This window comes from Saccopteryx bilineata, chromosome 2 (genome assembly GCF_036850765.1).
Source record: "Saccopteryx bilineata isolate mSacBil1 chromosome 2, mSacBil1_pri_phased_curated, whole genome shotgun sequence".
Lineage (NCBI taxonomy): Eukaryota > Metazoa > Chordata > Mammalia > Chiroptera > Emballonuridae > Saccopteryx > Saccopteryx bilineata.
In genome coordinates, this window is record NC_089491.1 from 4725611 (window position 1) to 4745183 (window position 19573).

The following is a 19573-nucleotide window of genomic DNA, read 5'->3' on the forward strand; positions in this document are numbered from 1 at the left end:
TCTTGTTACTTACAGGGGGAGAAGGAGGGCGCGGCTGAGGAAGGGGAATCCGATTTAATTCGCATGTGGAGGATGCCCTGAAACGGTGCTTTCAGCAGCTTTTTTAGTAACAAATGTATGTCTTGATTGAAAGTGAAAAGTTCAGGACTAACAGACCGGGAACACTGCCTTCTTTGGTGAAACTTTGTTCCCCTTTCGCTCTCCCGGAGAGGGTGGGCAGAGCGGGAGGCAGAGAGACAGATCCAGCGTGCGCCTGATTGGGATCCACCCGGCACGCCCACCAGGGGCCATTGCTCTGCCCATCTGGGGCGTTGCTCTGTTCAACCAGAGCCATTCAAGCGCCTGGGGCGGAGGCCATGAAGCCATCCTTATCCTCAGTGCCTGGGCCAACTTTGCTCCCATGGAGCCTTGGCTGCAGGAGGAGAGGGGAAGAGAGACATCGAGAGAAAGGGGAGGGGTGGAGAAGCAGATGGGTGCCTTTCCTATGTGCCCTGACTGGGAATCGAACCCGGGACTTCCACATGCCAGGCTGATGCTCTGCCACTGAGCCAACCAGCCAGGGCAGAAGTCTGTGGTTTGAGAATGTGGATAACCATGGAGAATCCACCCCATGCCTGGTCTGTAGCACTCAGACCCTGCAGATGCATCGCCTTGTGACCCAGCAAGAGGAAGCTACTAATGAAAGTTTCTCAAAAGCTGAAGCCCCCTGCGAGGCTTACAAATTTTATTTGGAAGTGTCAATTTTAGATAGTTTATAGTTCACTGTACTATTTTTGGACGTGAAGAATTGATAACTTTCCGATAAGCTGCCAACACTTTCCCTTGCTGCTAACTGGATTTCAGTGGGGTGGTCGGCACAGCTGCAGGCCTGGCAGTACGTTTGTCATGTTGGAGTTTGCAAGAGAAGAGTGCTTCCTGAACATCTGGGACAGCTCCGGGGGGTGGGGGTGCCTGCGAGTCACCGTCCCGCGTGAAGGCCAGGGTGCGAGCCGTGCCTCCAGAGACAGCCTGGTATCCCGTGCCCCACCACACAGTAGCTCTGTGACGGCAGGCAAGTTGCTCAACTCTGAGCCTCAGTTTCTCCAGCTGGGAGTTGGAGGGTTTAAAGAGAGAACACAGGTGCAGAGCGGGCTGGATGCGTCAGCATCAGGAGGAGGCACCTGCCTCTGGCTGCGGTGGAGGTTGTGGTGGTGGCGGTGGCCATCGTGGTCGTTGTTGGGTCATTCTGATTGTCCTTTTCAGTCCGAGAATGTCAGAGTCGTGCTCGTCACTCATTCTTCCTGAGCCTGGAGAGGGGGTTCAGTGTTCCACTGGTTGACCTGGGAGCGGGGAGTCTGCGTAGGCGCGGCTGGTCCTCGGTGGAGCCCAGACCGTGTTCCTGCTGCCGAAACGCTCAGCCCGTCCTCAGAGTCCGAAGGCCACTCCCAGGACCCTGTTTCCAGCCACCAGTTCCACTTTGAGAGCTTTCTGGTGCTTGTCCAGAATACTATGGGGTGCTTCGCTTTCTTTTTCCTGACCCTGTAGTTCAGAATAATTTCTCATTCGTCCGGCTGAAAGTTGGCGGCTTCCAGAACACTCAGTCTGCAGACCGCAGCCAGCAGAACGGTCAGCCCTGCCCTCTTGGCAGCAGATGAGCTGAGACTGATGAATATTCACTTGGATCAGTCCGGCTCCCTGAAATGAATTTCCAAAATCTTCCTGGCCCCAAGGAGAGGCAGGGCACCGACCCCAGAGCCCCCGCTTAAACGGCTCTCTCTGGCGTAACTCTAGCAGAAAATGCAGGGCAGGCTGCCTGCTGTGCCTTCGCAGCACAACCGGAACCCGTTGTTACCGGATCTCTTTCTCTCCCGTGTGTACCTGGTAAATGGGGCGTATTGTCCAACACCTTCCTGTCCCAGATGGTCCGAACCGTTCCCTGGGGCCCTGGATAATCTATTTACACCACCTTTCAAAGAGAGCAGCTCGCCCACCATAAATGAGCGCGGAGTGTCGAGAGGCCTCTGCGGGCTGGGGGTCCGGCTTTAATTAAACCTGCATATTTCTCTCCGTTTGACTTTCCTGTTAAAACACTTGACAGTGCTGAAGGCTTTCTTAAAAGAATTTCATCTTTTGAGTAAACACCGTAGCGTTCCCACCTCCACGCAGTCTCCTCCTTCTCCCTGTGGCCCTGTGCCCGTGGCCCCGTGTCTGCGTCTCGGCGCGCCCTGGCGGGTGGGAGTGGGCAGGAAGGCTGAGCGGTGGGGAACCGCAGAGGAAGCCGCCGTGGGCGTGGAACGGCAGGAGAGCCGGTCGGTGCCAAGGTCAGGCGTGGACGTTGCTCTTCCTAAAATGTAGGTTTAGAGTGTTTGTCAGCTCGGCAGTGACTTGGCAGAACCAAAGGCACAGAGCGTTCACTCAGGGACCATCTCTGGAGAGTCCTGAAGGCTGCACTGCCTAAGCCCAGGGCTCACGTGCTGCTCTAAGAACAGACAGACTGGACAGGACCTACGCCCCCCCCCGCCCCCCGCGGCGACCGCCTGCCCAGCGGGACTGCTCTGCTGCGGAACCGATTAGGTAGGGAATGCATTTCATATGTTTCTTCTGAGGTTTCCTTCAGACTCATCTGGAAGTAACATGTCACTTGTCCCCCTAGAAATTGCTAACCTGTCCAATTAAAATTCTAATACCTAAAGATTTTTTTTTAATTCTTACCCCGTCAATTGGCTTCCCTGGTGGACAGGGACTGAAAATCGACACCCTCTTTCTGGATCGCTGTCTCGCCAGAACAGGAGAGGGGCACTCGGGGCTTCTGTGGAAATCCAGGAAGGGGGTGGTGCCGGCCACGGGGGTGGGGAAGGGGGGTCGAATGAACGTTCAGTCGGTCGGAGCTCCCCGTGATGTTTCCTGACTTCAGTTGGCTAAACCTCTCTGTGGAGGCCTCGAGTCACCCTAACCTCCCTACTGCCCTGGAGGGTTTTGGACACGGTGAAGTTTGTGTAACACTAACTGTGAGCAGGAAGAGGCTGGGAAAACTGGATATGTGTCTGTTCACAGCTCATAAGAACTCTTTTCAGAAGCTAAGTTTTGGTATTTTCCTTAGAACAGAAGTGTCCCCCTCAAATGTGATACTCCACTTCCTGTGTTAGCCCTTCCTGTGTTAGAGAGCCCTCCCCGTCTTACAGAGCCCCCCCCCCCGTCTTACAGAGCCCTCCCCGTCTTACAGAGCCCTCCCCGTCTTACAGAGCCCCCCCCCCGTCTTACAGAGCCCTCCCCGTCTTACAGAGCCCTCCCCGTCTTACAGAGCCCCCCCCCCGTCTTACAGAGCCCTCCCCGTCTGATCGCTGCGGGACTCCAGGGGTTCCAGGGCCAATGCCACAGCAGGCAGGCCTGAACAGCCACCTCTCAGGTCTCTGCCTGACCACTGGCCAGCCCCAAGGGCAGGTTCCACGGGGCCCATTGGCCAGAGGTTCCAATTTGTTCAGCTCAAACTCATGGACTGGAGTTGACTCTCCAGTGCCAGGGGACGTGCCGGGTCCCCTTTCAGTCTGTGCCAGCCCTGGGCACCCCCAGCCCTGCTCGGGGTTGTTCTTGCCCTTTGTTCTCAGGATGGTAGGAGGGCGCTGATGTGGTCCATCGTGCAGACCAGTAAGACCGGAGTGCTTTTGGTACAGGACCAAGTGAGCCAGGGGAGGCCTGTTTGCTCTGAGCCCCACCCGCATTTCGTCCCGTGTGTGATGTAGGCGCCCTAGACCAGAGGGTCCGCCGGACCACCCCTCACAGCTACTCTGGACAGCACCCCTGAAACAGCCCAATGGACGCCCCTCCACCCGCCTAACCTACACCTCAGGCACTCGAGCAGAGACGCCTGGGCGTCTGTCTGTGAAAAACCAGAAGGATTCCCAGGGCTTCTGGTGCCAGCTACGTCTGGGCACTGTCAGGCGGGACCGTCCGGGAGGGCTCTGCAGATTCCCCTGGGCGGTTGGACGGCTCGGAGCCATGGTCTGTCCTGTGCAGAGTGGGGCTGTCCCCGGGATCCGTGGGCTGTTCCGGGCGCTCAGGGACGGTGCGTGTGGAGGCCAGAGCGGCGCGGTGGGCCAGGGCCCAGCCCGGGACAGCGACACACACACACAGGCGTGCCGGGCGGTTTCGGACGCCGCGACAACTTAAGTGGCTTGAAAGGAGGATGGGAAGGCAGCAGTGTGGGAGTGACTCCTCAGAGCAGCTGGGAGCCGCGTCTCCGAGGAGGGGACCCGGAAAAGCAGTCCAGGCAAGGGCGCCACCAGTGCGAAGGTCCTGACGCAGGACTGGCCGTGGCCCCTCAGTGGAGCGGAACTGTGGCCGGGGTCAAGGTGAGGCGCGAGCAAGGGGCTCGGGGTGCGTGGGCTCAAACGCAGCGCGGGCCTCGAGCCGACTGCTCTGACCCTCAGCCCCAGACCGCCAGCAGCCCGGTAGGGGAGGCACCCATGCAGGACGTGGGGACCCTTACAGCCCCCATGCTCTGTAATCATGGCTTTCTGTTCGCGCCTAATAACAGTAGTTAAGAGTGTCGCCGTAAAGTTCGGGTTCTGAAATGGACACTGACGGTACTTCTTTCTCTCTCCCCAGCTGGATATCTGGTCCAAGTCTAACTATCAAGTGTTCCAGAAGGTAAGGCGTGCTTTTTTGCTTTCACTTAAGAGGCAAGTAAGGGACATATAAGGACTTGGAGGTGTAATCATGGGTCTTTAATCCCAGCCCTTTTAAAAAGTGAGGAAAGCCGGACACAGAGGCTGCTCACTGCGTGATTCTGTGTGCGTGGCGGTCTGGGAAAGACGTCCGGGAGAAGCCACTTTGGGGGCCGCGGCTGGGAGCCAGGCAGGGGGCTGTCCCCAGGGGACACGCGGGAGCGGGGCTGGGGATGGCCGGCGCCTGTATCTCGACTGTGATGGTGATCACACAGCCGTGTATGTTCCAAAACCAGTGGATTGAATACTGACGAAAGGTGAGTTTTGTCTATGTAAATTACACCTTTTAAAAAAAAAAATCAGAGGCTTTTGAGTTGTTTCGAGCGCAACCCGCAGATACTGTGCTCCATTTCTCAGAGCCCTGTGGGCCACGCAAGTCCTCGGGGACGGCGAGGGAGGCAGGCTGCCCCCCCCCCCATCCCCACTTCACACTCTGGTGGTGTCTTTCAGGTGCTGGGCTTCCTCATGAGTACCGTTTGGGAAATGAAGTGTAACTAGAAACACTCCACTTCCCAGCTCCTAGTGGCAGAAGGGCCCCTTCCTGAACCCGAATCCACTCCGCACCTGGGCTGGTTAGGGTCCCACGCCCCAGCCTCCCCAGCACGCGGGCCAATTCCCCGCGGGGCACCCCTTTTCTTCTCGTCCATCCTCCCTCTCGGCTCCCATCCCGCGTGCAGATAACGAAGGTGGTTATAATTTCACTCATTGCCTCATCAAGGTCAACAGTTGCGTGCTGGGCCCTCGGCCACGGGCCGGCACTGTGCCAGCTGTGGGGAACACGGTAGGAGGGGAGGGATAAGCGTGCAGTAAGATAGCTCGGGTCGTTCCTGGGGGCTGCAGTCAGAGCGATGGGAAGGGGCCCCTCAGATCCAGTCGTCACAGGAGGCGGACTTTCGAGGCAGAATCTAACCTGAAACAGGAGGCATGAGAGGGGCCAGCCACCTGAACAGCCACGGGACGAGGTTCCCGGCCATGGCAGCAGCAGCCCGGGCCTTGTGCTGGGGGCCTGTGCGGTTGGGGCGCACCGGGCCCGGAGGGAACGTGGGGGGGGGGCGGGGTCTCTGGGACCTGGTACAGAACTTGCAGGGTACTCTCAGTTCAATGAGAAACCATAGGAGGGATGGATGCGGAGGAGGGAGGTGATTCTGAGAGTTGGACCCACGTTCTTTCCGCTGAATGAATTGTGTGTCCAAGGTGCAGCGGGTGACTTGCTAGAGAGCACGGCCTTGCTTTCCATCGAGGTGAAGTGCATATCATGGTAACCATTTTAGGGTAAACAGTCCCATGGGGTTTAGTACCTACACAGAGTTGTGGAACCACCACTTCTATCTATATAGTTCCGAAACGTGTTCATCACCCTAAAGTAGACCTCGTACCGTTGAGCAGTGAGCCGGAGGCTTTGTATCAGAGGAGCCCAGTGCACCAGCCCTGCAGCCGCATTGAGCTGCACCTGGTTCCTGCTGTTCCTGGACCGTCTACAGTGAGCAAGGGACAGGTGCCTGCAGCTGGGGGGAATGATGTGGTGGGGGGTGCCCTAACTCGGTACCACACAGTTAGGGACCTGTGACGCATTAAAATGGCATGGTCTCATCACAGCTGAACACGCTGTGCTAACCCTGGGTTGAATCCTGAAACAGAAAGGAGATTTTTATGGAAAAACTGGTGAAATCCAAATAAACCCTGGGGATTAGTTAATAAGGGGCCGGTATTTTGGTTGTGACGGTGTTTTAGTTGTGACGATTATGCCAGGTAGTGGGAGGTGTTGGCGGTGAGGGAGCTGGAGGAGGCGTGTATAGAGCTGTGGACCATCTTCCCAGCCTCTCTGTAAGTGTAAGGCTAGTCCGGATTTACAGTTCATTTAGAAAAGAAGATCCTAGTCCTGACTCTCGTGACACTGCCTCTTCCCGCTCAACCCTGGCCTGGAGCCTGGAGGAGAAGCATGTGGTCACGTGTGGGGCACTGTGCAGGCCGCTGTGTGTGGCTCCTGGCGCCCTCCCTCAGGTGACCAGCCCGGAGGCACCATGTACGCGAGGTCTCGTCTCGAGTGCTGCCTTTGCCCACGTGGACTCGTGGACTGCTCCTGTCCCTGTCCCTGTCCCAGCAGTTGGGTGACCACATGGACTCGTGGACTGCTCCTGTCCCTGTCCCAGCAGCTGGGTGCCCACGTGGACTCGTGGACTGCCCCTGTCCCTGTCCCTGTCCCAGCAGCTGGGTGCCCACGTGGACTCGTGGACTGCTCCTGTCCCTGTCCCTGTCCCAGCAGCTGGGTGACCACGTGGACTCGTGGACTGCTCCTGTCCCTGTCCCTGTCCCAGCAGCTGGGTGCCCACGTGGACTCGTGGACTGCTCCTGTCCCTGTCCCTGTCCCAGCAGCTGGGTGACCATGTGGACTCGTGGACTGCTCCTGTCCCTGTCCCTGTCCCAGCAGCTGGGTGACCATGTGGACTCGTGGACTGCTCCTGTCCCTGTCCCTGTCCCCGCAGCTGGGTGACCACGTGGACTCGTGGACTGCTCCTGTCCCTGTCCCAGCAGCTGGGTGACCACGCGGACTCGTGGACTGCTCCTGTCCCTGTCCCAGCAGCTGGGTGACCACGCGGACTCGTGGACTGCTCCTGTCCCTGTCCCAGCAGCTGGGTGACCACGCGGACTCGTGGACTGCTCCTGTCCCTGTCCCAGCAGCTGGGTGACCACGCGGACTCGTGGACTGCTCCTGCCCCTGTCCCTGTCCCAGCAGCTGGGTGACCACGTGGACTCGTGGACTGCTCCTGTCCCTGTCCCTGTCCCAGCAGCTGGGTGACCACGTGGACTCGTGGACTGCTCCTGTCCCTGTCCCAGCAGCTGGGTGACCACGTGGACTCGTGGACTGCTCCTGTCCCTGTCCCAGCAGCTGGGTGACCACATGGACTCGTGGACTGCTCCTGTCCCTGTCCCAGCAGCTGGGTGACCACGTGGACTCGTGGACTGCTCCTGTCCCTGTCCCAGCAGCTGGGTGACCACGTGGACTCGTGGACTGCTCCTGTCCCTGTCCCTGTCCCAGCAGCTGGGTGCCCACGTGGACTCGTGGACTGCTCCTGTCCCTGTCCCTGTCCCAGCAGCTGGGTGACCACGCGGACTCGTGGACTGCTCCTGTCCCTGTCCCAGCAGCTGGGTGACCACGTGGACTCGTGGACTGCTCCTGTCCCTGTCCCTGTCCCAGCAGCTGGGTGAAAACATTCTAAGGAGAGAGAACGTGGTCACTCTCTGCCTCTCGTCTCACTCACACTGAGGAGTGTTAGAGCAGCTGGGAGGTACTTTCACCCCTGGTTTATCTCAGTGTCCTCTGCGCTGTCACAGTGAGGAGCGCACACAAGGAGGTGATGACCCAGGGCCTGAGCACCGCTGACCCGTGATCTGCTGTTTCAACAAGGGACAGTCCCCACTATCACACCCGTCGGGGTGGGGGCGTGTCCGTTGCCTCTGCATAGGGCGTTTAGCGCTCTGTGTAGTAGTGAGTGTTTCGAATGCAAGCAGGTTTGATCAGGAAGTCATAAGACATGTGAAGCACAGATTTAGAGAGACGGTGCTGTATTTTTATCCCACCTCCCTTAAAAATAACACTCTCTTTACTTGTCTAAAACTTGCAGACACTCACTGAAACAGTGTTGAAAACTTGGTATCAGTCTAGTTGGAGGGGTTTGGGGGCACCTGCCAGTTCCTTCCTTGCTGCTTGCGTAACGTGTTTGGAGCGGCACAAACAGGTGAATTTCTAGGGGTGGTAATTTTTTCTCAGCTGGTGAATAACGGCACATTACCCGTATTCGTGCAGAACCCTTTCTGAGATTCTCCTATCCTCCCTACCATCACCTGTTCATAACCGATTGACTTGACGTCCAATAACGACCCATGCTAGATTAAAGGACCAGAGTGTGGGGACAGGTGACAGTGCTTTCTGATGAGCGCCGAGGGCAGGTGACGCTGAAATCCTTTCCCTTCCCCAAGGCAGGTGAGCCATGGTGGGGGGCTGAAAAGCCCTCTCCTCCCCATGACAACATCTCGTCGGGCAGTCAGATTACTGAGTGTGCTGGGAATACTGTAGTGCCGAATTAAGCTTGATCCTTTATCAATAAAGCTTTCACCTAACTATAGTCACATGGAAAAGGTGTGGGATTTTGTTGTTGTTTTCTAAAGTCTGTCTTACGTGACGGTGCTTGGGAAGCAGTCTGTGGAGAGGGTGGGGGCTGAGCGAGGGGTCGTTGGGTGGCCAGGCTGCGGTCGGGGCCACCTCCCTGCCTGCAGCCGCCTGTCTCAAAAGCCACGTGGGGGCACATACAGTTTATGGGGTGATGTTGAGCATTTCAGACTCAATGCAAAAAGGGTGACAGCATTCCTAAACTCTGCTTTTTTATACTATCAGCTTTTTCTCAGAATTCTATTTCCTTCTGTCCACCCACTGAAATGTAAGGTGTCCTGATGGATGTTGCCTGTGGCATTCCCAGAAAGACACAGTCGAGAGCCCTGTGGTGACATGGCCTCCTGTCCATCATCGGCCTGGTCCACCCACCCAGGCAGGCGGGCGTGGGAGGTCAGGGCCAGGTGCACTGGGGCAGCATGGGGACATGGCCCAGGTCATTAACAGAGGGAAGTTCTCGGGCAGAAAGCAGTCCCCAGGGTCCCGACGGTGCTGCTCAGTGCCATGACGGCTCGCTCCCAGTGCTGCTCTGGTGCCAAAGCCCAGGGCGTCCTTTCTCTGTCGCTCGTTATGTGGTGCAGGTCCTGTGCTCTGCCCACAAGTAGCTGCGGAGCGGTAGCCGCGCAGAGACAGGCCCACTGGGAGGTGGGAAGCCTCGGGTGACCCGCAGTGTGACAGAGCGGGGGGGGGGGGGGATGGCCTCGTGGGGCCACACCCTGCTTCCACTCACCTTTCCCTTTCTGGACAGTAGTGTCAGGAGCCAGGCAGCTCGCCCTGTCCAGTCTCCTCGGCCGCACCTGTGCCCTGGGTCAGAGAGCCGGCGAGGCCCTGGCTCCATCCGCCACAGGAGGCTGGCGTGGCCTGCCTTTCATTGCAGCGGGGGCTCTGTGGGCCAGGCCTTCCCTCCTGGCAGACCCCGACCCCGTCCCTGGGAGTGGGGAGGGCGGGGACAGCGTGCTGTGGGTCCCCTGTCCCTGGGAGTGGGGAGGGAAGAGGGTGGGGACAGTGTGCTGTGGGTCCCTTGTCCCTGGGAGTGGGGAGGGCGGGGACAGCGTGCTGTGGGTCCCTTGTCCCTGGGAGTGGGGAGGGCGGGGACAGCGTGCTGTGGGTCCCCTGTCCCTGGGAGTGGGGAGGGCGGAGGGTGAGGACAGCGTGCTGTGGGTCCCCTATCCCTGGGAGTGGGGAGGGTGGGGACAGCGTGCTGTGGGTCCCCTGTCCCTGGGAGTGGGGAGGGCAGAGGGTGGGGACAGTGTGCTGTGGGTCCCTTGTCCCTGGGAGTGGGGAGGGCGGGGACAGCGTGCTGTGGGTCCCCTGTCCCTGGGAGTGGGGAGGGCAGAGGGTGGGGACAGCGTGCTGTGGGTCCCCTGTCCCTGGAGTGGGGAGGGCAGAGGGTGGGACAGCGTGCTATGGGTCCCCTGTCCCTGGGAGTGGGGAGGGCGGGGACAGCGTGCTGTGCGTCCCCGGCTGCTGGCAGGCCGCCATCCTCACTGTGGAGTCTCCAAGGCTCTGCCCTCCGTCCTAGGGCGAGGAAGCTTTTTATAGCAGCATGTCTCCACAAAGCCACTTGCAAAACGGAGCTCAGGAACGGGGCCGCTGAAAGGGCAGAGGACAAAGGGCTGGGAAAGGTCTCGGGCGCCTCATTTTCCTGACATTTTACTCTGCAGGGCCGCCGCCGTTTTGATCTTTAATGCCCTTCCTTCGACACAGTGTGCGTTTCCATCCCGTCACTTAGGCAGCGGCGAGGCCGCGGGCAGCTGCCCCCACGTCAGGTCTGCGCAGGCGGGTCCAGGCGGACGGGCAGGCAGGGAGGCCGTGCGGGGCTGGCACGTGCTGCACAGCCCTGTCCTTCGGGGGCACGGCGTCACAGTCCGTGGAGGTGGCAGGAGCCTCAGTCCCGTGCTGTCAGCAGAACTCGGGTGCTCACGCGGGCCGCCCCGTGGGGTGGCATCTGGGGCGGGCTACCACGGCTTCCTCGTTCACATGGGCACTGCTCACGTACTCACTCCCGCCCCGGTGCAGAGATGGGCCGTGTGCACTGCTCACGCGCTCACACCCGCCCCGGTGCAGAGACGGGCCGTGTGCACTGCTCACGCGCTCACTCACACCCCGGTGCAGAGACGGGCCGTGTGCACTGCTCACGCGCTCACTCACACCCCGGTGCAGAGACGGGCCGTGTGCACTGCTCACGTACTCACTCCCGCCCCGGTGCAGAGACGGGCCGTGTGCACTGCTCACACGCTCACTCCCACCCCGGTGCAGAGACGGGCCGTGTGCACTGCTCACGCGCTCACTCCCGCCCCGGTGCAGAGACGGGCCGTGTGCACTGCTCACGCGCTCACACCCCGGTGCAGAGACGGGCCGTGTGCACTGCTCACGCGCTCACTCCCACCCCGGTGCAGAGACGGGCCGTGTGCACTGCTCACGCGCTCACTCCCACCCCGATGCAGAGACGGGCCGTGTGCACTGCTCACGCGCTCACTCCCACCCCGGTGCAGAAACGGGCCGTGTGCACTGCTCACGCGCTCACTCCCACCCCGGTGCAGAGACGGGCCGTGTGCACTGCTCACGCGCTCACTCCCACCCCGGTGCAGAGACGGGCCGTGTGCACTGCTCACGCGCTCACTCACACCCCGGTGCAGAGACGGGCCGTGTGCACTGCTCACGCGCTCACTCACACCCCGGTGCAGAGACGGGCCGTGTGCACTGCTCACGCGCTCACTCCCACCCCGGTGCAGAGACGGGCCGTGTGCACTGCTCACGCGCTCACTCACACCCCGATGCAGAGACGGGCCGTGTGCACTGCTCACGCGCTCACTCACACCCCGGTGCAGAGACGGGCCGTGTGCACTGCTCACGCGCTCACTCACACCCCGATGCAGAGACGGGCCGTGTGCACTGCTCACGCGCTCACTCACACCCCGGTGCAGAGACGGGCCGTGTGCACTGCTCACGCGCTCACTCACACCCCGGTGCAGAGACGGGCCGTGTGCACTGCTCACGCGCTCACTCCCACCCCGGTGCAGAGATGGGCCGTGCGGGGCAGACTTAGCAGGACATGTGCCCGTGGCCACCTGGTGATTTCCCACAGACAGGATTGAGTCATCCCTGGAAGAGGCAGCTCTCTGAAATCATGGATACATCGGGCACCTGGCACGGACTGTCTCCTGAAATTGTATGTGACAACCCTAGCTTGTCGCTAATCCCAAGTCCCAGAAAAGGGAGCTGTCCCAGCGTGGGGTGGTTCCCGGGGGACAGGCCTCGCCGCTCTTGAGTGGCGGCCGTGAGGCCCGGTCAGCGTCACGCCATCCCGAGCTCAGGAAGAGTCCTTTCCTTCTGGAAACCCTTCTTCAGTGGCACAGACACTGGCTGGCGCAGGCTGAGGCCGGGGGCGGAGGCCTCGTGGCAGGGCCCACACCCAGACAGCCGGGACTTCCATCTGATGGGCCAGGACGGTGGCGGTCTGTGTTCTTTCCTGTGTGTTCGGGTGCTGCCTCGCAGGTGTGTTGTGGCCCTCCCAGGTGGACACCAGCTCTCAGCGGAGCGAGGGCAAGTGGGCAGCGTAGTGTAGGCAGGTGGACTCTGCCGGTGACGGTGTGGACGAGTTTTGGGAAGGAGAGGCAGTGGACGGCTCCTGGGTCCTCCCGGAGGGCAGCCCCTTCCCCAGCTGACGGCCGCTGTATCGACCAGGCCGGGAAAGCAGAAGGAAATAGGAGTGGACGTTGTTTGTGTCGCCCGGGGCCTGGGAGCTGGGATGGCGGGAAGGGTCCTTATGCTCACCCTGCAGCGAACAAGCCTTGTGTCACCACCGGTTCTTCTAGGGGCGTGTTTGGCTGTCCACATGCTTCTAAGCCCAGAGTAGATGTGGTCATGTGTTTTCCCCACGGTGACCCAATTCCTTCCCTCTGCCAGGCTCCCTGAACCACTGCTGGGCGCGGGCGTGACCAAGAGCCTGGTCCAGGCACTCACGTGTGCCCAGTGCTATGGCTGAGCAGGGGAGGCTACCCATCTGCCAGGCGTGGTCTGTGGTCCTCTGCCAACGATGCCTCCTGGGAGGCTTGGTCACCTACCAGACCCAGGTGCCTTCCCACAACCCGGCCGGCTGCCCGGTGCTGCAGGCCAGCGACCGTCCCCGGACCTGGCCCATCTGCTCCACCATGAATGCCAGCCAAGCCCCCTCCCCTCACAACTTAGAGTCTCCCCTCCTGTCTCGTTCACCACGGTGACGCTTCCAGAGAGGGGCGGCCCAGCGCTGCGGCCGAGAGCCGTTCTGCTGACCGTGACCCTGCGGGACCTCGCTGGCCTCGGTGTCCTCGCTGGGTCCACAGCTGCGGGGGGACGGTGAGCCTCTGCCCACGACTCCCTGGGCTCTGGCAGGGGCTTGTGGACAGTGACCACTCCCCTTAGAAAGTCCCTCCCTCCCGCCAGGCTCACCTCCCCAGACTCTGCTGGTGCCTGCAGGGGTGAGGACACAGGCTGTGGCCTCCCACAGGCAGGCGGGTTGCCGGCCTCGAGGGGAACGCAGCCCTCCGTGCTGCAGACCCTCGGCCACGAGAAGGGGAGATGATAAAACCTGCTCCGTGGGGTGCAGATGGCGAGGGTTCGGGGCGAGCCTACTGGGCAGTGCTTGCACTGAGATGCTTGGGGTGAGTGCTTGATAAAGGTCATTCTCGTCAGGAGAGGGACAGAGAACTCAGAACCCGTGTGGCCCATCTTAAGTGAGGTGTTTTTTGTAAAAACCCAGCTGACATGACAACCCCCAGCTCCCACCAGAACGCCACCCATCCTTGTGTTTTCTCCAAGCGTAGCGTCTCGTCTCTGGTCAGTGAGTCACAGAGGGAGCTGGGCACCCCCAGCCCGGCCCTTGGGCAGCCCGACCTGCTATCGTGGAACCGCAGCCCCAGGGCCACCCAGGATGGGCCCTCGTGTCCTGACCGGGCGAGTGGGACCTCAGTGACCCCCGAGGGCTCCTGCCAGCCCAGCCCCCGCCGGCCAGCGGGACGGGGCAGAGCTGCCTCGGGCTGGGCGCGCCCGCACCACGGGCTCTGTTCTTGGTCCCGTGCCTGCCTCATCTTTGATGGGAAGTAGGCAGCATCATCTGCATTTTCCTGGGAGCCCCGACGTCTGCGGATGTGTTTCTGTAGCTTCAAGGCTGCTCCTGAGGAGAAGACCACCACACCAAGTGGGCACAGAGCAATTCAGGTGTTTTGGGGCGTGCTCTCTGGTGGCACCAGCCACAGAATCCAGCACTTGCCCATCTGGAAGACATTCAGCTTCTTTCTTCTAAAGGGAGAGTCTTCATCCTTAGTCTGAGGTCCTGTTGTGTGTGGCTCCTCTCAGCCCTGCACGAGGCCTTCGGCAGATGCGGAGGGCCGGGCAGGACCACGAGAATTCCCGTCCACCCAAGGCCGTCCTCCTGGGCAGTGCCCTAAGACCTCTAACCCCACTGGCCAGAACAGAGCAATAGAGTCTCACCTCTGACCTCTCATTTTCTCAGGGTCTTCCTGCCAGGTGAGGGGCTGCCGTGTGGGGCCACCTTGTTGACTACTCGCCTCACCTCAGAGGCCCTGAGCTGGGCCCAGGGAGGACAGAGAGGTCGACGTGGCCGCCTCCTCGTGGAGTGCACACCTGGGGTGAGGTGGGCGCTCCTGGTCACAGGTCGGGCCAGCACAGGGCTGGGGCGTGTCCACGGGTGCTGCTGAGAGGACAGGCATGCCCAGGGGACAAGGTGGGACAGGGAGGGAGGCCCCTGGACGGGGGCTGAGCCAGAGAGGTGCCGCCCAGACGAGAGCGGAGCCGTGGTCAGCGGTCAGGACGGGTCAGCGGTCAGGACGGCCGTGTGGAGAGGGCTGGGCTTGAGCAGCTGGAGCGCTGCGGAGTGACTTGCAGTACAGGGGACCAGGCGGGGTGGGGCGCACGGGAGCTCCCTGCATGCCCGTGTTTCCAGGGGCCCTGCAGCTGGCTGCCGCGTGGTTGGTTTGCCTCTGGAGGCCGTCCTCAACAGCCAGCACATGGAGTGGACGGGCTTCCCTTTGGGGTGTCAGTGCCATCTTGGCCGGGACTTTACAGAGGTTTGGGATGCAACCGCTCCCAAAAGAAACCCCTAATAGAGGCCCTGGTATGTGCCAGAGACCGTGTTCCATGCTTATAGGTGAGGTCTCATCCTCTTCAGAGCTTGGTCTCAAAGCTGTGACCAGGGGTTTTTAGCCAGAGGTATAGCAGGGTCTGTCTTTACCTCTCCACCCACCCCTGCGACAGCCCTGCCCGGGGTCTCACCCCCGACAGCATGGCCAGGCTCCAGCGGACACTTACAAGCCCAGCAGAGCCCGTGCACGTGGCTCCTTCCATCAGGCAGAGAAAGAAGGATTGATCTCGCCAAAGTCGTCCCTCGTCCCCCGGGACGGCCACGCCTGCTCCTCGGGCCTCAGGCCGCTGAGCCCATGCTGTGCAAACCCAGGTTGCAGAGTAGGGGCGTGGGCCTCGTCAGAAAGGCCACCCTGCCTCTGCTCTGCCGCACCCTCTCCCCATCCTAGCAGTTTGTCTGCCACTCACTCCCCGAGCCCCAGCTCAGCAAGCACTTCAGGACGGATCTCAGAGCGTCTCAGGTTTGACATAAGGACGGTTCCTCTTTCCTCGGAGTGAGCACTTGTGGGACTGCCTTAAATACTCTCATAAGACCAGTGCTCGTGCTCAGAGCCCCGTGCTGGCAGCAATTACTGTCTTGAGGCATTGAAAACACCACGTGCGCGTTTTTGACTCCTGGACCCGCAAAGAATTCTCTCCTTCCCAGACTCCTGGAGTCCATCTTAACAGTGGGTCTGTCCTCGGCAAAACCCTGCACAGAGCCCCAAGCCCGTGAGCCGATCTTGTGTGGCACTGAAGTATACCCAGCGGGTGGAAGTTCGGTTTTACTTGAGTTGCCAGCATGTGTACAGCCCAGTAGCAGACAGGAGCTTGGCTCTGCCGCCACTAGCTTGTGCTCCGCAGCCTGTGAAGGCCGGCGGGATGGGACGATGTCTCCTGCAGCAGGAGCAGTGCTGCGCTGGGCACCTCCCCAGTCCAGCGCCCCCTTTTCTGAGCTCTTCGTAATCAGCCCAGAAACTGCAGGCTTGCAAGGGTGCCAGCACATCGGGCCTCAGGTGTTCCTGGGCTGGGCAGGAACCTGGCACCTCTGTGCCTGCTGGGGTCAGCATGCCCTTGTTAAAGAAGGACCTGACGTCAGAGCTGGCTGGCCCAGGGGGGAGCCCGCCGGGCGCGGGTGTGCCTTGGGGTGCAGTCAGGCCTCCCTCTTCTACCAGGGTCCTCACCGCGGTTCCTCTGGGGGGTGGTGACGCAGCCACGGTCACCAGATAATTAGAGATGAAGCAGGACTGGGCCCCTGTCCTGACAGCTGTGTCACCTCCTTTCCTACTGCGCTGCCCTTTGGGGCTCGTGAATGCAGGCCAGAGAGAGCCCTCTCTTCCCAGCATCGAGGAGCAGGTGTGGGCTGCAGGGAAGCCAGGCTCTGGGTCTCCACCAGGCCTCCCTTTTAAATAAGCAACTTCTAAACACTCGGGTACTTAATTTTCCCTGTTTATTAATCTTGCAGAACATACTTGAATAGTTGGAGGCCCCGGCTCTCCTGGCTGGGCGGGGGAGGCTTTGGGCTGCGGGCTGTGCTGATGTATGTAGCTCAGCGCCATTAGCCCGGAGCGTGAGGAGGAGCACCGTGTAGCTGACCACTGGAGCCACCTTGGGCTCAGCTCCCACGGTACTGCCGGTCACAGACCTGTCCCCTGGTGGCGGGAAGCGGGCAGTGATCCACGGTGGCTTTTCACGTGGAGTTCCTGATGCTACTGATACCAGAATCGCCTTGGGGGACGTTCTAACAGCACAGATCCTGTCCCCCAGCACAGGCCACCTCCTAGGAGCTGAGGGGCGGTGTCCCCCAGCACAGGCCACCTCCTAGGAGCTGAGGGGCGGTGTCCCCCAGCACAGGCCACCTCCTAGGAGCTGAGGGGCGGTGTCCCCCAGCACAGGCCACCTCCTAGGAGCTGAGGGGCGGTGTCCCCCAGCACAGGCCACCTCCTAGGAGCTGAGGGGCGGTGTCCCCCAGCACAGGCCACCTCCTAGGAGCTGAGGGGCGGTGTCCCCCAGCACAGGCCACCTCCTAGGAGCTGAGGGGCGGTGTCCCCCAGCTCAGGCCACCTCCTAGGAGCTGAGGGGCGGTGTCCCCCAGCTCAGGCCACCTCCTAGGAGCTGAGGGGCGGTGTCCCCCAGCACAGGCCACCTCCTAGGAGCTGAGGGGCGGTGTCCCCCAGCACAGGCCACCTCCTAGGAGCTGAGGGACGGTTTGGGGGACGTTCTAACAGCACAGATCCTGTCCCCCAGCACAGGCCACCTTCTAGGAGCTGAGGGACGGTGTCCCCCAGCACAGGCCACCTCCTAGGAGCTGAGGGATGGTTTGGGGGACGTTCTAACAGCACAGATCCTTTCCCCCAGCACAAGCCACCTTCTAGGAGCTGAGGGACGGTTTGGGGGACGTTCTAACAGCACAGATCCTGTCCCCCAGCACAGGCCACCTTCTAGGAGCTGAGGGACGGTGTCCCCCAGCACAGGCCACCTCCTAGGAGCTGAGGGACGGTGTCCCCCAGCACAGGCCACCTCCTAGGAGCTGAGAGACGGTGTCCCCCAGCACAGGCCACCTCCTAGGAGCTGAGGGACGGTGTCCCCGGCCTGTCGGCTGCACCGAAAGCTGTCCATTCTGGTCCTGCTGATAGGCAGGACGATGCCTACAGCTTCAGCAGGCTCAGGGATCCCTGAGGACAGCTCCTGGGCCACCAAAAAATCTAACACTTGTTTTTCGAAAGAGACCATGGCTGGCTGGGGAGTAAGAGTATAGTAAGGGTTTGTTCCCCCGGGTCCTCTCTGCTCGACACTGCTGTCCTGTGGTCTCCCTGCTGCCAGAGAACAAAGTCCGTCTGGTCTCCGTCCATCGCGGGCTCGGGGGGAGAGGGGGCTGCCTTGGGCAGAGAGCGGTCTTGTCGGACCCAGCCCCGTTCTCGTGGCCCCAAACTGGCTGGAGGGTGCCCGTGGGAGGAGAGTCAGGGCTCTGGGTGTCACGGCCGTCCCCGCAACAGCAGGGCTCTGCCCGCGGCTCCCCCGGGTCAGCACCCTCCTCTGTGGCCTGCACTTGGATTCGCGGTGGTGCGCCCTGCACACCTGGCTGAGTGCGGCTCGCTCTCGCTGCCTGGCCTCCCTTCACTCTGCGGGGTGGGGAGACTCCTTCGGTCCGGGGATCTGCCCCAGGGCCGCCATGTCTGTGCCGGACCCTTCCAGGGTGGGTGTCTGGGGTGTGGCGATGAGCACCGTGGGCGGAAGCTTCCGGCCGGGAGGCAGAGGTAGAGTTGGGGAAGGGGCGAGAACTGACTGGGTTCTGCCTCCCCACCCCAGCACTCTGGGGGCCCGGTCCCTTCTGGGGAGGAACGGTCTGGATGAGCTGCGTTTGCACATCCCACCGAGACCTCTGTCCAGCCAGGGGCCCGGCGTGGGGGCCGCTGGGCACAGGCCCCGCCTGGCGGCTTGGGAGTTACTGGGCTGGGGCAGGGTACTCGGCGCCTGTGACTCAGCAGTGGACACCCTCACAGCGCCGTCACAGGTGGCTGCGGGGAAGGAAGTGAGCCGACGGCAGGACCGCTCCGGCCGGTGGTGCTTGCTGCGGCCAGACGCCGGTCAGGGGCTTTCCTTCACAGTGCACTTCATCCTTGCTCAAGGTCACTGGCTCGCCAGCGACACCCCACATCCAAAGCCTGGGCCCCCGCCAGCTGAGCGGTGTAGACCGCCCTCAGCCAGGGCGGGGCTCCCCAGACCTTGACGTAGACGCTGCTGTTACTGCAGGCAGTTCCTCTGGGGAGGGGGGAAGCTGAAATACCTCGTCGCCCCCCCCCCCGCCACCCTCCGGCTCTCACAGCTCCTCGCGCACAAGGTGGCGGAGAACCAGGGATACGTGTTGTGCCTGGCGCCTCCTTCTCCAGTGTGTTGACTGGCAGCTGTCTCAAGGTCTCCTGAAAGATTCCTTTCTCCCTCTCTGCGCTTAGTCCCCTCAGTTTTGGTGCAGGAAGACCTCCGTCTTTCTGAGCTGGGGACGGCATTCCTGCAAGCCCTGCTAGGCAGAGGAGCAGCTGGGAGTGGGTTAATAAACACAGTGGGTCTGCTGGTGGGCGCTGGAAATGCTGCCCTCCTCACAATAAGTCACCCACAGTCCACCTGAGACAGAGGGGAGGATGCACCCCAAACTCAGCAATGGGACCTCTTGTCCCTAGCCCGTGCCCCTCTCCACCCCCAGCCCCGTGCCCCTCTCCGTGCCCAGCCCCGTGCCCCCTCTCCGCGCCTAGCCCGTGCCCCTCTCCACGCCCAGCCCCGTGCCCCTCTCCACCCCCAGCCCCGTGCCCAGCCCGTGCCCCTCTCCGCCCCCAACCCCGTGCCCCTCTCCGCGCCCAGCCCCGTGTCCCCTCCGTGCCCAGCCCCGTGCCCCTCTCCGCGCCCAGCCCCGTGTCCCTCTCCGCCCCCAGCCCCGTGTCCCCTCCGCGCCCAGCCCCGTGCCCCTCTCCGCGCCCAGCCCCGTGCCCCTCTCCGCGCCCAGCCCCGTGTCCCCTCCGTGCCCAGCCCGTGCCCCTCTCCGCGCCCAGCCTGTGCCCCTCTCCGTGCCCTCCTCTTTTTGAGTTGC

General features: G+C 61.6%; 1 protein-coding gene across 3 annotated transcripts in view; it reads left to right on the plus strand.

Annotated features, from left to right (window-relative positions):
* MED27 (mediator complex subunit 27) overlaps positions 1 to 19573 on the plus strand; it is a 208924-nt gene that overhangs the window by 180598 nt on the left and 8753 nt on the right. For all 3 annotated transcript variants that reach the window (XR_010729024.1, XM_066255891.1, XM_066255892.1), the window contains exon 6: positions 4585 to 4626. Coding sequence is in view for 2 of the 3 variants with exons in the window: in XM_066255891.1 (XP_066111988.1) it covers positions 4585 to 4626 (42 nt within the window). In the remaining variant the exon portion in view is untranslated. The remainder of the gene's footprint in view (positions 1 to 4584; positions 4627 to 19573) is intronic.